This window comes from Hirundo rustica, chromosome Z, assembly GCF_015227805.2.
Source record: "Hirundo rustica isolate bHirRus1 chromosome Z, bHirRus1.pri.v3, whole genome shotgun sequence".
NCBI classification, from domain to species: Eukaryota; Metazoa; Chordata; class Aves; order Passeriformes; family Hirundinidae; genus Hirundo; species Hirundo rustica.
Window position 1 is genome coordinate 4,145,755 of NC_053488.1, and position 17,961 is coordinate 4,163,715.

Below are 17,961 nucleotides of genomic sequence, written 5' to 3' on the forward strand. Positions count from 1 at the left end.
ACAGTGGAAAGAAGATGTGGGGACTTGTTCTCCAAACCAAATGGCAGTTCTAGAGCCATGTACATAATCCAGACTTCCAGTTATCACTGGAAGTTTATGCACTGTGCTGGTGGCTCACAGTGTTCCTCTTACCTGAGCTCACCCTGGCAATAATCTGCAAATGCATGTCTCCTCAGCTCCTGTCTGGAGGTTCGGCTTTGTTCCTAGGCAGGAAACTATTTAATGTCCCCTCTGAGGCTTCTCCACATTTTATCTCCCTTAGCCTACAGAACTGCAGGCTTTGTTGTACTTTACCTTGGAGGTCTAAACTGGACAGACAGCAAATTAAAGACTCTTTAAAATGCTAGACATGCAGGTCTGAGGGACTAGTGTACTTGGTTCTGGTTTCTGGTGGTTTTTTGTTGGTTTTTTTTTGGGGGGGATAAAGAATGAAGACAAAGTCAATGTTGCTAATGGACTGAAATCAAACTCAATAAATGTATTTAGGTGTATTAGTCTCTATTTTGTTTGAGATGTCAGTAAATACACAAGGCAGCAGTGAGAAAACTGAAGAGACTGTCTAAGCTTGGGTTTGGGGAAGAAATTTGACAACTATGATCGCAGATTACTTACGTATTAGTTTAAATGTAACTAGCTTAGATCATTCACGCTGTTCCTATTAAACTCTACCAAGGATGCGCTCGAGAGGGCTGAACTTAAACACAGGAAACTGAAATACAGAAAGGCAACAAACTGTAAACTAGCAGGTCTTGTCTCCTAAGCCATTACTGGTATCACTGGTATCCTGGAATACTTCCTGCTCTTCTCTTATACACTCAAAATACTATTCAGGAAAGCAACAGGCCATATGTACCACAGGTACCTAAAGGGCATTCTTAAATGATTAAATCAACAATTTTATAAGCAGTCTCCAGGGCTTCTGCACACAGACGGCTTAGGGAAGAAGGTGCATTGCTTTTGGAGAATGTGTTCCCAGCATTTATGTGATAAAATGTTTGCTGTCTACTGATCACTGACACAGATGGAACGAATTGCAAGAACACTATAGTGAGCAGTGAGCCTCAGCATACAGGATCTGAAAACAGGTAATTACAACACAAAAGAGTGTCAGAGTCTAACAGCTTTTTCTGTAAAGAGCCAAATGCCCTCAGGTCCTCTTTGTTTTACTGCAAGCAAAGGATAAGTATCTAGATCTGCTAGACTTTCATGCCTTTTTCAGGTACTTTACAAATGGTTGCTCTGAAGGTTGCTGAGACACAGAGGCCATTCGAAGGACTACCACAGAGGAACATGTGCATCTCTAGAGCAAAACCACATGCTTTTCCTTGCATTCTGAGGTGTATGATTTGTGAAACAGAACTGGGAGTGCAGGAGGCAGAAGCAATTGGTTTTGAGCTCAAGGAGAAAGACGTACCGGCTAATTAGTGCAGGGCTGAACAAAGTGCAATTGAATTGTTTTCAGCAGCAGAAGTGCAAACCCTCTGCTGGGGTTACACAGAAGGGGCAGATGGTCTGTGCTGGGACAGCAGCTGGGAACGCACACATCACCAGGTTGACCCAGAGCTGCCACCTTCCCTCACACTTGTATAGATTTCTAGTGCACTACTCTATCCTGTGAAAAACACCTGTAAGTGTTCCAGGGCTCAGCTGGGAAGAGCTGCTAATGCTGGCCTAATGGACTTGAGAGAAGAATCCAGGAACTCCTTCAGGCTTCACTGAAATGGCATTCTAACTCAAGAGCTCCTTTTCTCATTCACATAACCAGAAATTTTGGCTTATTACTGGTGGATGCCTCGAAGTCACATGGTGGCTATGTCTGTCTCCTATCCAGACTTTTCTGGTCAGATTTTAAACATTGGCACTAGTTTTTGGGCCAAAAATCACTCACTGCCACACCAGAGAATGCCTGAATTGGGATTGATTATGGAATTTGTGGAAAGGTTGAGCTGAGAAGAAAACTACATTCTTGGCACTCATTCCCAATTTGATATTCAGACCTCATTTTGATCACTCTACATTATTTTCTTCAAGACTAGACAATAGATACACAATAAGAGATACATAAAAAGTCTCACTCCCTCCTTCAGAGAACACTTGTGTTTACCTAATTCACTGTAATTCATCCAGGCATTAATTGCCATATGGTGAGCACCCACTGATTCCCAAACACTTCAGTTAAAAAGTTTTAACTCCCTACAACACAAGTTCAGTACTTAAAGACTAGTGGCAAAGTTATGTAAGTAAAAATTAAAGCAAGGAGGAGTGTGTGTGTGTGTGTGTGTGTGTGTGTGAGCTAAAACCACAGAATACTTGTCTTTTAACTTCTGAAATTTCTTTAGAACAGTCTGTATCCAGCACAACTGCCCAAGGTCACAGCCATCTAGCAGAAACAATGGAAACTGATGGGCTATGGAAAGAGCACTGCTCCTGCAACTGTAAGCCAGGTAAGTTTCAACCTGAAGTAGTAGATTTTTACCACAGCACAAATTAGAGATGAAAAAATAATCTCATTTAGCTAATTTATAGCTATGAGATGACCAAATAAAATACACTTACTATAAAGATATGCCCTAAAGAACAGCTTTCTATGTTTCTTAATGTTATCATCAGCATGAAGATCTAAAGGTAAAAGGAAGGTGATGTGAACCTGACTTAATTCTCCAGTCTGAAGGTACAAGATACAATATTCCTACATAATTATAATGTACACAAATGAACAACAAATTCAGGTAGTCTCACACCCATTACAATTTATTTTAATGAGCAAGAACCCACACAAGGTCAGATAATAAGTCTCTAGTGACAGGCCACTTTTGCAAACAGGACTGGAGTTATCATTTTGATGTATGAAAAGTGAAGGTAAAATTCCAGCAGACAGACAAAAGACAAGTGGCCTTGAGCTTTTACGTCTTTGTAGGCCGCTGCTTCCTGTTCGGAGAAGTGAAAATGTAAGGTGACATTAGTTTCAAAAATGCCAGACAGAACTCCTGATGCGCTGAAGGTGTGTCAGTCTACCAGCCACAGTAAGTCAGCATCTGCATTTTCTAGTATGTACCACAGAGATCTACCACAGCTTAGAGTATTTAGGTAAGTTAAACTGTCTTACCTTGAATTGACTGTAGTACTCAGGTACTTTAGACTGCTCTGTTTCTTCTGACTCTGCACCTTGCGACTTCTGTTCTAATTTCTTGCCCTCCTCACCAGATTCTGGATCGGGTTTGGCTTCAAGGACAGACTGCAGAATGGTCTCCAAGGCATCAATCTGAACCATCACATTTGTCATGGTTAGCATCAAGAGTTTGGAAATACAATCTAAGTAACACAGCTGCCATAATTCAAACATCTTCATGAATTTCCTTGTATTTTGAGATGACTTCTGTATATGCTAAAGAGAAAACCAAATTCTAAAAGGAAATGCGACAATCTTGGAAGAATTTTGTACTGTGCTTGGGATCTTGTAGTGTGTGGCTCTCAGTCCATGCATTGCTTTTTGGGCTCCACTAATGGATATATACAGAGATGTAGCATTAGTAAAGAATCAGCAAAAACCTTCTTTTACAAGTTCTTAATTATTCACTGAACGAAGTGAGAGGTACCTCTATACAGACAGCATTTCTAGGTATTTAATAGCATTTACTATTTCTAGAGTATCAAGACAGATGGGATATTCTACGGACCTACTCTACCAGAGAGAGATACAGCCTTGTTTCAACACCAGGATGTCCATCTGCAACCAGAGCAAGATGAGGAGCTCCTTAATTTGTCTAGGGTTTGTGTGCAGAAAAAAAATCACAAGTGTATTAAGCTGAGTTCTTCAGACTTGAAGAAAGAAAGATACTTTCAAAACCACACACCTGAAGATGGTGGAAGTCACAGATGTGACCTGTCTTGATTGTCCAGTATTACAGAGAAGCTTCAGAAAACAGGCAATAGGTAGGAGTCACTGCAGAGCAGTGCCCTGGACTTTTGTTTGTCGGGAGACTGCAAGTTTGGAAGTGACATGAGCAAAAAGGAGGCTCCCATCATCAGGGACACCTTCAGGAAAAGGTATTAAGAGGCGGGAAGACCTCAGTGACTATGCTCCAGCCCATGGGGTTGTGGCACACTAAAGTTACTCCTAAGCTGTCTGATTCCAGGATCAGCCTGATTCCCCACAGCACTCCTAAACCCCAAGTCCCTTAGTTAGTGCCGACCTCATGGACTGAACCTATCCATCCTCCCTGACTGAGGGCAGTACAAACCTTCTAGAAACCACTCTAGACTGTCAGCTTTTTGGACCTGTACCACTCAGGCCATCATCTGGGGGTACAGAACACATACAATTGGCCACGAGAGCAAGAAGATGTGATAGTTTACCCTTACTGCTAAGAAATATGTCCATGAGCGGTTTCAAAACCTTGAGAAACAAAGGTGTTTTCCCTTCCCTGCAGACATGTTTCCCTGTGACACAGACACAGGTGTCTCTAAAGGGAGGGCAAGGCTTAGAAAACATACTTAAATGGTCTGTGGCAGTAACACACTCATTGCCAAGGACATGCCAGTAGACATTATCACCGGCTCATCAACTTAAGCAGTGATTCTGTTCTAAACACTACTTCTCCTGTCTTGTAGAGGCCTCTGAAGTTTGCAAGCATCTTTTCATTAACAGGCGCAGAATTCACAGGCTTTACTCAAGTTCCTTTTACGTGAAATTCCCCTTGTTCAGTGGGTTATAGCCTTAATACTTACAGCCTCTTTACAGATTTTGATGTCCCCCGACAATGAAGCCACATTCTCCATCACTTGCAAGGCTCTGTTCAAATATCCAGGTGTCCACATCAGTGGCATCAGATTGTATACAGCTCTTAATCCTTTTGTCAACTCCACCTTACCTGTGATATAAAAACACTTCACTGTTAGTGCTTCAACATCTGAAAGTAACGGAACATGTACAGGTTGGCTCTGGTTTCTAGCAGTGACAGCAAGTGTCTAGGTTTCCATGGTAAAAACAACACACTTCTACAAAGTTGCTCTGCTAGAACTTCCATTGTCTTATTTTATTAAGGTGCCTTCTTTTTGCTCAACTTCATCTACTTATGTGCATGTTTCTGGTACCTCCCCACTCCCTCACCCAGAAATTTTGCCCAGATGGAAATCAGAGTAAGCAGCCAGGTTTTCTGGCTGTCTGGCTTTTTAACAGCAGCTTGTAGAAGGATGCCTGAAGATCTCAGACAAATGTCTTCTTGGCTTTCAGCTGACTGTGGAGCGTGTGCACTAAATCTGATTCTCCAGATTTACCTCTGTGGCCTCTAGGGTTTATTCACCCGTAACAGCACATGTTATGGCTAAGCTCTCAGCTTACTGCCCCTGTTTCTGCTGTCTCCCCCACATAAGAGAAAATACAGGACACCTGTTAAAAAGGAAGTTTGGTTCTCGATATAAGACAATCTATGCAACAATGCACTCACTGATTTTAGCAGGACCTGTAATGGACTGCATCACTTAACAATGTGGCTTTTCTTCTGACAGCAACTACTTAAATTAATTATTAATGAAACTTAACGAAACTCCTGCATAATAGAGGAAATGCACATCACATGCTAGTTGATGCAATTTTTCAATGATTGTGATTCTTGGGCTTTGATTTTGTTATTGTTAGCATAACAGATAATACCTCTTCAAGAGTAGCTTACAGGAGTTGTCCAAGCTTCAATCCAATTTGCACTCTGGCTATTATGATACAAAACTATGAAAGACACCTTCTTTACATAGAAGAGAACAGTTTAGGAAAATCAAGGTGATAAGAGCACCGACAAAGCCTGTGGACCATGGCTAAATTAAAATAGCTGAGGTGCTTGAGGCCACTCTGTGCCCGTAGACATCTTTTACTCTCTCAGAGGTCAGTTCCATTAGTGTTGGCAAGACTTTGGAATATGTGACATAACAGTAAATGGCTTAACAGTAAATGGCTTTTGATCCACTGAATGTCAATGTCATGGACCAAGCACTATTGCTCTCAGACAAGAGTGAAGTGCATTTTTGAAATACAGCCACTACTCTACCAACCTATATGACATTTAAAACTCTCCAAACTGAATGCCAATTGGACAGCAAAGTCCCTGTTTGTACCAGTATCTCCACTGAATTACAAACTATGGCACTATGAAAAATCCTGCTGTCAAATTAGTTTTCACATTTATCCCCCTTTTTGACTGAAAATGAGTTTTTTGTTTTACAGTCATGATAAATACAAATCAGCATCCTAATTCTGCCACTACACATCACCTTTTGAGGTGACATTTGAAGAACAAATTCACTTTTTATTACCCTCAATAATGCAGTAATGAAACAAAAATTTACTAAAAAATGGTGACTACTTATTTTCTAGTAAATAATAATTTTGTAGAGAAGAACAAAGCCAATCTGCATTATATTGCACTATAGATTCAGAGGACATTACAGAATTGTTTGCCCATTTCCCTTTCCTTCAATTCTGAATGTAGTTTCATCTAGCTTCTCTTTAATACTATACATCAAGTTATTAACAGATTAACTTATTAATAGATACAGGATAAAGGCACTGCTATCTGCTGTTCACAACCCCAACATTCATCTTATAGTGACTAGTAGAAGTTTTAAACATAGTGCTTTCCAGGCTGTGCTCTCCCATCTCATAAGGTTTAAAGATTATCTTAAGATAGTAATTTAGCAAAGGAGCCTGTTGTCTATAACATTACAATGTGTGTCATAGAAATCTGTACTTTAGGGTATTTTTTAAAAGTTGTTGGTCAACCAACAAACCAATCCCACTGTTAAGAATATCTTCTCTCTTTCACCATCTAATCCAAACCTGCAGAGAGCCCCGAAATTGATTCTGAAGCTGTCTGATTAACCAAATTCAAATCAGTTCTACCCTCCAGGCCTACAAAACAGGTTCACTTGTAACTCTGAAATTGTCCTACTACTATTTCTTTTTTTTTTTTTTTTCTTTGCCTTCTCCTTGATTGCATTTTAGTAAAGCAAAGATGCCAATTTAATTCAGCCACTGAAGACAAGAGGGGAAAGCTGACAATGAGGTAGGTGAACTTACCAAGGAATGCATAGCCATAGAGCTGGGAACTGAAACCCACGGTGTTATTTTGCTTTAGACCCGTAAGCAATAGTGATGCTCCAATATTTTTCTCCTCTTCCCACTGTAAATAATGTATCAAAATATAAGTAAGTGTCCCTTAACAAACACAAATATAAAATGGCAGCAAAGACAGCATGCATGACTTTCATCACATCTTAGCAATAAAGAATCATTAAACATGTCCAGTGTTCAGTTACAGTATATCTGTCCGGAGGAACAGTACAAATTGTACTGAGGAACAACCCTCTTTGCAGAAAACTGTAAAATACGAGTGGTTGAAATTTTGCAAGAAAGTTCTCCTTACTATGTCTACCCTCACCCCTTAAACCAAACACAGAAAACTGGTGCTGAGCATTATGAGGTGCTGAATGGTATTTTGAACAGTGTAAACAAATAAAAGTATTAGTTCTTTGTTGTGTTTGAATGGGATCACTTCAAAATGCATATTAAGTCACAGAATACAAATAAGCTTGCCTTAAATATGTCTTATGTTCACACCACCCCTGCTTGCACATTCAGCTTTCACGAAACACTACACATACTGACAAATGCTTATCTCTGCAGCACGGATATGGAAACATGGAAAAACACAATGGAAAAATGAGATGTTTATCCCTTTGCTTTTCACATACAAGTGACTAAGCATACTCGATTTCTAGGGAATTAAGAAAATATCCAGTAGAGTAAAGGCACTTTTCTCTTCTTTGGTGAGAACTCAAATTACAACCCAGCTGGGTAATACCTGAAGGCACCTGTAAATGCATTTTGGAAGATGCTTCATGTAACACAGATGGAGGCTTCAAGCATTTGCCATACAGATGACAACATGCTATTGAAGGCTTGTGCCAAACTACATTAAAAATAGCTTCCTACAGAGATCATGGCAGAGTCCTTTACTGACTGAACTCCTTCTGCAAAGGCAGAATAATGTAAGTTCCAAGACCCTGAAGGTCATTTTCGCCTTAAGCAAGCAAGCTGTAAATAATAAACCCGTAATCCTTGGAGACAGGAGAAATGTAACAAATTTAATCTTAAAACAGATATGTAATAAGAAGCAGTACACCTAAAGCCAAATGGGATACTAAAAAAGCTCGTAAAAATTTATAATTCTGCAACATCACCATTATCAAGCTCTAATGGTGATCAGTATTCAGCACAGATGACACTTCTTTTCTGGTGGTAATTGATAGAGTCTGCTTAGAATTGAAGTATCAATTCACATCCTTCAAAAGGGCATACATTCCATCTGAAAATCCCTACATACCCTCCCTTTCAGAGAAAGGAGCAAATGGGGTGACAATGGTTTTCATACTCGGTTGTTTCCTTTTACCCTTTATTTCTTTCTTCTGCAGTTGCAAAAATAAAGAGAAAATGAAGCATTTTTTTTCCCCCAGGTAAACTTAGGGGAAATAAAATATGTTAATGATTGAATGTCTAACTGACTGCACCACAGCACTTGGAAGCAGAGGCTCTGTGTATTATTCTGAGTGTGGTCAGCTTACCGTATGTTCAGACTTGGCTGCCAGGTACTGGTATAAAACATAGAGAGAAAGAAGCTGTGTTGATAGTTCATCAAAACTTTCTTGGAGCATGATCTCTGTTACTATTGACATAGCATCTGTGGAGGAAAATGATACTTAATCAGCATAGGTTCCAATACGTATCTTCCTTTTGCACCCACTCATGTTCACTGACAGTTAATTGCTGTAGAAGGCTTTGAAATAGTTTAAGAAAAAGTTAAACATTTCTTTAAACTAGAATACACATATAGAAAGTGTATTCCTTATTCCTTTAGGTTGCTCAAACATACTGCAAGAATGAAGAATGGATTGAACAGCACAAAACTACAGCCAAGGAGCTCTCAAAATCATCTTAGTTCTATACACTTCAGTTGGCCCTTCTTTCCTCAGCTCTTCAATCATTTAAAAAAAAAAAATATATATTTCTTTGTTCCTGTGTTTTGATTACAAACAAGAGAAGACTGGCTTAACTTCACTAGCCTTAGGGTGACAGGAGAGTACAAAGGAGCAGAAATGTTGTCACAGATCACCCACAGTGGTCTCTCTATTCAGCAAGCAATGCTCTAGTGGAGCTCTACATGGAATTCCAGTGACACTCCCTGTCAGGAAGAACAGTTTGTAAAAAGGCCTTCGGTTTCACACAGAAAAGAAATACGGATAAAATATGGGGGAATTAAAAAATGGAGAGGGTGTGCCTCAAAATAAAAAAAATACATGTATTAATTTATTGTTTGGCAAAATCTTTCAGTTCCTTTCAGGTATCTGTTTTGTAAGAGCTTTAAGCAAAAGAAAGCTTACTACAAGTTTACAGTACTAGAAAACCTGAAGTGAAATTAAAACCAGTCAACAAAATTAATATCTGTCATCAAACATGAGAGGATTACTCATCCAAACACAGTGAATAATGAAAGGTAGCCCCAGTATGACAATTCAGCATAGCTGGCTTGCTCCACTGACAGGCAGAAAGCCAACGCAAATAGTTTAGATACATAGCTTTCTGAACAGCTAAATGTAGGGAACACAAATACCAACACACATTTTGATTCTGCTAATACTCTAATTAATTGTCCCTAGTAAGTCCTATCTTACCATTAGCACGTATGTCAGAGTTGTAACTGAAGATGATGGTTTACACTTGCACTAGGATTAGTAACAGTAGAAACTGTGAATCATACAAGTTTCAAAACTATAAAACGAATAAAATCCCAACAAAAATGAGACAAAAATACTTCAGGGGAAGGTGAAGTTGTGTTTTATGATGAATTCAGAAAAAATATGGCTGCAAGTTTTTAGTTCAGAGAAAAGCTCTGTTAATATAAGAGCATACATGCAGTATTGGTATGCATTTTCTTACCTTCATATTTCTTCTGCTTTATAAAGCAATCCAACAAAATATTGAACGTAAAATTATCTGGAAAAATTCCATACTGAACCTGAAGAAGCAAAAAAAGTTCAGTGTGCAAATGTGCTGTTCAAATCTTCCCAAGCACAGTGCTGCACATACCAGAAACAGCAGAACCACAACACTGCACACTTATGCAACGTACAGTCAAGCAACACAAGAGATTAGCATGGCTCCAGTGATGTAGGCCCTCCACCTTCTGATGCACTGGATATTTTTTAACATTTTATCTGAGCCTTTCGGACCAGGAAGGCCCTGCCTATCATGTTATTATGCCTTACCTGCATTTAACATGTTTTGAACACCAATGCTATTTAAAACCAAAAAGCTTTCTGAGAAAAGAAAGGATTTTAAAGTTGTAAAAAGGCTATCACTAAAATTCAAGTGCAACAGTAATTTGTACTTAGAGGAAGAAATCTGAACTCAAAACCACAGCCTACATGACCTGGCTGCAACAGGAATTCCTGTCAAGCCACACTTGAATGAAAAAGCTGGAAAAATATATTAATCTCTCTTCCTTGGTAAAGCTTACCTTGTTTTGTATTGTGTATAAGGCTTTATCTTGAGCGCCATATTTTAAGCACTGCCTGATCCAGCTGTGAATGGTCCAGTCTCTCAAGTACCAAGAATTTGGGCTATGGCGAAACCTAAAGATGAAAACAAGTTCTGGTGACAATATGACTCTGCTATCACAAATTCCGTAATCAACCAGCTATGATTTTCCAAATTTCACCATTCATGAAGTCAGATATAAATTTCTCCATGTTTGACTTTGCAGTCAATAACTGCTCTCTAACGGAGCTCCAGATAGCCCTTTCAAGTAAGAAGAACAAAACTCTGACAGATTAATAATATGTACAAAGGGGAATCTGACCTTTTCAAAAATACATAATATTTAAACTTCTGACTTTCCAGAAAGCCTACTGCTTTTTTCCTGAAAAAAAATACCAAAAAATAACAGTTTGGTGTATTTGTGAAGGCCAACTGAGACTGGTATAAATGCTGTAGTATTTTTTTACCTTGTCCTTTTGATTGTGTAAGATTGTATGACATTTTTATGTATAATATTGCTGATCTTGTCAAAGAGCTACAACTGATGTCATCAGCAAGTATCAGAATGACATCAAAATATAACTGCATGTGAAACTTTGGAGTTTGTGTAATCTCTTGTCTCTCACCCTCTCTAAATCATGCCTCACTTCACCAGTTAAGAATTCATTATGCTTCAGCACAGGTCCTCCCTGGGCTGCTGCATGCTCCATTTGCCTTAGAAATGCTTTATCAGTGAGGCTTACCTCATGCACGGGGGAAACTCTGCTGGAAAGCCTTTCCCTGCCCCTCTGCACTGGCTTAATCTATTCTGAGACACCTCATACCGTGACTTCAGCAGTCTTCCAATGCAACCCACTCTAGTGCTCAACCAATTAGTAAAATTAAATAGTTTTATTTTAATTTCATCCTTATTCAGACACATGCACCTTGCTCCATGTTTGAAGGAATGGTGACAAAAAGCACGTGGAACTTCAGCTTTGGCAAACACTCAAACATCAGTTAAAAGTTCAGTGGTAGGAGCTGCTGCCTCGGTCCTGAGCTGAATTTCACGCCCCCATGTGAAGAGATGCAAGCAGTCTTTCTCAATTCAAATGAAAACTGATCTCAGTCCCCAACACAGAAGTGACTGCCACTTTCTGTAAAGAACACCAATGCCTGAGCTGGGCTCATGTGCAGATGCTCGCAGCCCCAAGCCAAGCTGCAGCACCATTTAGAGGCTGGGTTGGCTCTTCCATTCGAGTGAGCATGCTTTCCAGAACGTTTACAGATTAATGTGGCCACCAACCCTCCTTCCCCCTCAGTAAATCTCTTGTCTATCGCTGAGGGCTACACAGATGACCAAGCCTGGAAAAGTACTGCAGCCTAGACAGACTTCAGAACAATAAAGACAGCTAAACAACTACAGTCTAAATATATATTTTTGTAAGTGGCATATGAAATCTCCCCATTAAATCAGAATTCAATAGAAAAATAAAAGCATGCTTTTAATATTAAATTATAGGCATCCATTCTGTTGCTATAGTTGTTTTCCCTTTTCTTCTCTCTGGAGTTCAGATACTGAGAGGAGCAAGAATGTATATTTGCTTTCATTAAAGTCCTGTGTCACAAACAAATGCTTTTGGGAAGTATCAATTACAGGAATTTGGATTTAATCATATTTTGATGAAAAAATTATCTAATTGCTAGACTCTTTCACCAGCCATTTAACAAGGGTCAAGGTGGAACACCAGCGCTCAATAGTAATGCTGCCAACATCTTTTAAAGTTTCATTAAATGGTTTATATAGTTTCACAGGTAGAAAACAACAGACCTGTCTTTCAAAAATGCTCTCAAATACTTTGGCTTTCTACTGATATGGTCTTTGCAAATGAAAAGCAAGTATTCAGAAAACAACATACACACACACACCGCCCCCACCCCCCGCCAAGCCAGCTGATTTTAATGCGTTTGAATATTCAACTTTTTTCACAGGTCTATTTATTCTCTTGAGTATACCACAGTGAGAGAGAGCACTCCAATACTTCCTGCACCTTGGGACTGCTAAAGCTTTCTGTAATAAAAGCTTCCAGCTTTCAAAGCAAAATTGGACTTGGACAGCAAAATGCCTGACAGGGATGCAATATGGCCTAGAAACAGAATGAAGCTGATCCTCAATCAATACTCATTGCTGGAATCAATATGCACAAAATCCAGACGCATGTTATAAAAATTTGTAAAAAATCTGCACATCAGCTTTTATAGGGCTGGGAATGATTTTTGCATGTGTTGTGTGTGTGTATATGATAACCACAGGATCTTTCAGATACAATTACTGCACGTAAGTTACTACTAAGATTTATATGCTGATCTTTATGCTTAGATCAGGTCTTGCCTGTCCTAGGTGCCATGCAAATGAAAAGCAAAGAGCTTCTCAATGAAGTAATTTTCTAGTTAATTCTAACGATTAATTACAAGTCAGTTGCATGGGAACGAAGAGAGGGGACTGGTGCATGAATGCAATATATATGCATGTAAAACATCCCTCAACACTAGACACTTTCATTAATCCATGATGTGGTAGGAGAATTGGAAATGAAACAACTATTCGGCAATCCTTAATTGTTTCTCATCCATATAATGCTGGGATAAGCTCTGTCTCTATTGTACCAGCTGAGAAGAGAAACCAACATAGTATCTGGTTTTCACAGTTAACCTAGACAAATCAACCAAATGTTGTGGCAGGCACTTGTGTTTGAAATGGAATCAGGAAAAAGAGGAGGTTGCTCATCATTTTGACAAGCATTAACATCCTCCTCCTTCTCTTTATCCACCAAACAGGATACAATTAAGCAAGGCAATATGTTCAGGGACAGATGAAAAGACAGAAGGAAGTTAAAACTACAGAAAAAAGAGGATTCTGAATGAATTAAATAAAGGAAGCCTCTAGCAACTGCTGTGTGTTTAATGGAAAGACCAGAAGGTTATCTTACAGATGCCTGGTGCTGAAACTCATTTTTCTGAGAACTAATAAAAACCTGAGAAGCCCAAGATTCTTATAATGCGTTCAGAAAAGACAAGAAGCGACTGTAACAGTATTAGAGAAGCTCTCTGTTGGTACACTTTAATGTTAATGGCTAAAGAATCAATATGGTCAACCTTCCAGTCATTGAACTGAGAACATCTGCCTCCACAGGGAATAAAAACAGAAATATGTGTAATACAGGGAGATCCTGAAAATATCAAGGTCATTGTGAATCTAACAGCACACAATGAAATACTCTAGAATTCTCTTTATTTTTAAAAGTACTCCAAATTATGCAGTCCAGAAACTTGATTTTCACTAAGTTGCTTTGTACTTGCAAAATGATTGTAACTTGGAAGAGCTACAAGGAGTGTACAGCCTCAGTACAAGGCACCCAGAACATTTTTAGCCAAGCAAGTATGCCCTCTTGCTCACAAATAGGCCAGCACATTGGGCTACATTGTCAGTTTTTTAAGTCACTGCATAAAGCCTGACTGCTCATTATTTTCAACACTGCTGGGGTACTCATGCTGTGTGAAAGAAACCAAACAATAAAAAAGTTTAACAGATGCTGAGAGTGCTTCATGGGGTGCAGTACTACTACAGCAAGCATGACTTATTTATATTGGTGCCCTCACACACTGCAGGAAAGCTGAATTCCTGCCCTACTCATTGATTTCAATCTTGCAATCTAGCTGCTTTTGCACAGCCTGTCTTCTCAAGGGAAATAATGCAGCAAACCTGAGAGCAAACAGAACCACCCCTTGTTGCTCAGCATTCTTTTCCCTACGTTGATACAGGGGCCTTCATTGCTTTGGGGACAGTCACAAATGAGGAAGATGGTGAAGGAAAATTTGCTGCATGACAGAAGAGAAAGTGCTGCGGAAGTACACATACCATGAGGAAGAGCTCTGCTCCTCCTGGTGGTATAGAGGGGAAGCCAGCTCCCCATATCGGTTCCCATTCTCTGTTGTTCACAAGTTCCATTTTGTATTCTGTGGCTTTCTTAAGGTCCAGTCCAATGACTGGTACTCCCAGAAGCTATCCTTGTGCAAGACACTATTTTTTCTCTTCCCCATTCTCCCCTGATCTGTGAAAAAGAAAGAAGAGACCCCTCCTTTCTCCACCTTTACCTGACCTAATGAGAAAGCATCTTGCAATGATCCACACACACCCTACACTTCCGATCTCTCATACTTCTTTTAGAACTAGAGAGAAACATGGGTCTGCATGTTCATATACTTTCAAAAGGCAGGGAGAGTTCCAGATTTTTCTCATCCACTTAAAACTCTACAAAGTCCCAATGCAAAATGTAGAGAGACTTAAAATGAATAAATATAGTAGGAAATGTCTCTGCAAACCAGGAAGAAGCTATCTCAATGGAATAAATCCAAAGCAACTCCATATTTTACATGAGTCATACAGGGCTGAGAAGCATCTTAGCAATGCCTTGTTTTTGTTCTTCCCAGGCACATTTTTTTCAGCTACAGTGCATAATGATCAAATGGATTCCAGGCAGGCTTAGCTTGGAAACTGGAAGGCTGTCACCCAAAACTCTCCCTTTGTTTGTCATTTCAAGCCACAAGCCTCGGGGAAAATCATCTACATTTTAAATGGACCCAGAGGCATCGCTTATACATCAGTGTCAAAGAAAACAATCCTGGAAAAGCAATCGTTATTGACAGAAATTTCCTTTTAAACAAGAACAGAACTTTATTTTTCCGTCTCTTCTTTGTCTGCCATTTTAGTCGTTACCTTTTTTTTTGATAAATCCTTCAAAAATGTCACGTGTAAACCTACCAGTCCTATAGGTGTAGGCATTAACTGCCTACACTCAAAAACAGAGGGAACACACTGCTTTTGTGGTAAAATAAAAAATTAAAGTAGTATGTGTACTATAAGAAATCGATTATCAAAAGCAGTAATAGGTCAGGTTAAAAAATTAGATATGACAACTGTAACAGAGCATAGTCTAAGGCTGAGGTAGAAGCTTACACAATCAGACTCCCTGAAAAAAACCAAAAAACACATTCAGGCCCTATTCTATTTTAGTTTTTATTGACTTTCCCCATCCTTTATTTTGAACTAATTAAACTTGACTCCTTTGATGCTAAAATTAATCCTTCAAATTAAGCTCTCTCCACCTCCACGTGAATTCATATTTCATGCACAACGTTTTTTGCACAAGATTTGCGCAGAGCTCTTACACCACTGATGCATGTCAGATGATGACCCCAAAACAAACCTAAATTATCAGATACAGAGAAACTACAGTACAGAACCACAGCATCAAGGCTGAGCAGGAGACTTGAAGGCTATTTTTAGTATCATCTCTTGTCTCATATTATACCCACATGCAGCTTTTATTCCTGTTCAACTGAATGTTGCAAGTTCACCTTTTTCTTAACCCTTAAGCTTAGTAATAAGACTAGGTTTGGAAAAGGGGATATTTTGGCTAAAAGCTACTATACAGTTATATAGGAAGACTAGGAATATCACCTGGGTAACCCTCTTCTTCCAACAACTGAAGGGAGAAAATTCACTATTCAGTAGTTTCAGGGTAACTATTGCATTGCTCAAAACTACATTAATGCATAGAAAGCTTCACAAAGTCTCTTTCTAACAATAACTATCACATTACATTCACCATATAGCAGTTAGGATGTCATTTATTCCTTACTGACCTAAGTATTTTGACAGTTTTTAACTCAGTAACAGATGACAAACTGAATTTCTGATACAACAAGCATTTCTGCCCATTGTTGTCAGACTCTTATCACTAAGTGCTCTTCCTCCTTTTGATGAACTGAAGACATTTTAGAGAGTAAAACATAAGAAACAAGCCTTATTACATTAAAAGAAAAAACAACACGATCAAAGAGTTGCAAAATCCTAGATAAATTTTATAAATTTCAAGATAAAGTATGAATGGAAAAGCAGTTTACCCCAGCATGAAAGAAATACTTTGTTTATACATAAATAGACATAAGAGCCATCACAAAATAGCATTACAACAGATAAGGAGCCTATGGCAAAGTTTGAAGCAATTTATTGGTATTCTTGGTATTGCAATATTTTAAACAACTACTGGTATTCCTGAAAAGTATCTGAATGATTTATCAATCCTTCCATCCAAAGGCAGTCAACATTACAGAACTGCAGTAGAGCTGGTCTCCCAGCTTTCTGCCACCAGGATCCACCAAGCAGTCTTGAAACCTCCTTGAAATATTTGCAAAGCACAAGGCAGCAATCCTGCAGACAGCCTGCTTATTATCCCACAGGCTCACCTTAAGTGCCTCAAACTTTTATTTTAATTAGTTCAGACAGAAAAAGCAAAGCCAAGGCTCAAACAACATACACTCAGCACACTCTTTGTCCCTGGGAAAACTCTTCGAGGCTGCTAAACGTGTTTCCTAAAAATCTGTAGTCATGTAGATTCAAAGCACTTCAGAATTATGCATTTACAGGCAGAATTCCAATGGAAGTTCACTTCTAAGAACATGAACTAGTCTGTGTCAGTTTGGCTGAACATGCTCTGTATGCCTAACCTAAAATAGGATGGCATCAGCCACAGGCCTTTTCCAGCTAGAAACTAAAGACCTTAGCATTTAAAAATCCAGTTACAACACAATTCCTTGTTCTAGGTTAAAGGGAAGGTCACCAGCAAGCTCACTAGGAATGGACATTTGGGGATCCTCAGCATGACTTGTAAGTGAAAGAACACTGCTACCAAGAAAAGGTGGTGATGCCTGCTTTCATTTCATGAAGAAACTGAATTTTTTACATTCAGTTTTATTTCAAATGCAACCTATGAATAAAGCAACCCCCCTTTTCAACTTAACAAAATCATGAGGTGAACTGCAATGAAGGAAACCAAATAAACAGATTTTTGAGTACAGTACTTATATTTTTCTCTTCCTCCCAGGATAATAGTTGCCCACCACCCTTCACCTCTCCCACTCCTTTTAAAAAAAGATAATCAGGAAAAAGCCAGTTTTCTTCTCACACACATGAAGAATCTATACTATTTTCACCATAAAGATGAAATTCACTTAAAGAGCAACAATTAAGAAGAAAAGGTTGTGTCATAATAACAGTAATAACCATAACAAAAAGCCCAAACTATTGACTGTAAAGGACAAAGCTCTCTGTGACAAATACTTCTAGACTTACAATTGAAATGATTGGTTTTGAATATAAATGTCACTAACATTGTATAAGAAACTACCACAGGCTGAGAAAATACACAGGGAATGATGAAGTGAGCTGTTGCTATAGTGATTCTGATAAGATTCTCTCAAGTGCCTTTCCTTGTCCCCATGCAACCATAATAAAGTCTAATTTAAAACCAACTCTTCCACTAATTATATCTTTT

General features: G+C 38.9%; 1 protein-coding gene across 1 annotated transcript in view; it reads right to left on the reverse strand.

The window, feature by feature from the left end:
• The window catches only part of MRPS27 (mitochondrial ribosomal protein S27), a 42,955-nt gene that overhangs the window by 1,438 nt on the left and 23,556 nt on the right, over positions 1-17,961 (reverse strand). Inside the window, exons 5-10 of the mRNA XM_040090285.2 lie at positions 10,566-10,680; positions 9,986-10,064; positions 8,614-8,729; positions 7,070-7,172; positions 4,729-4,871; positions 3,107-3,262 (exon numbers count right to left, since the gene is read on the reverse strand). Coding sequence (XP_039946219.1) covers positions 3,107-3,262; positions 4,729-4,871; positions 7,070-7,172; positions 8,614-8,729; positions 9,986-10,064; positions 10,566-10,680 — 712 coding nt within the window. The remainder of the gene's footprint in view (positions 1-3,106; positions 3,263-4,728; positions 4,872-7,069; positions 7,173-8,613; positions 8,730-9,985; positions 10,065-10,565; positions 10,681-17,961) is intronic.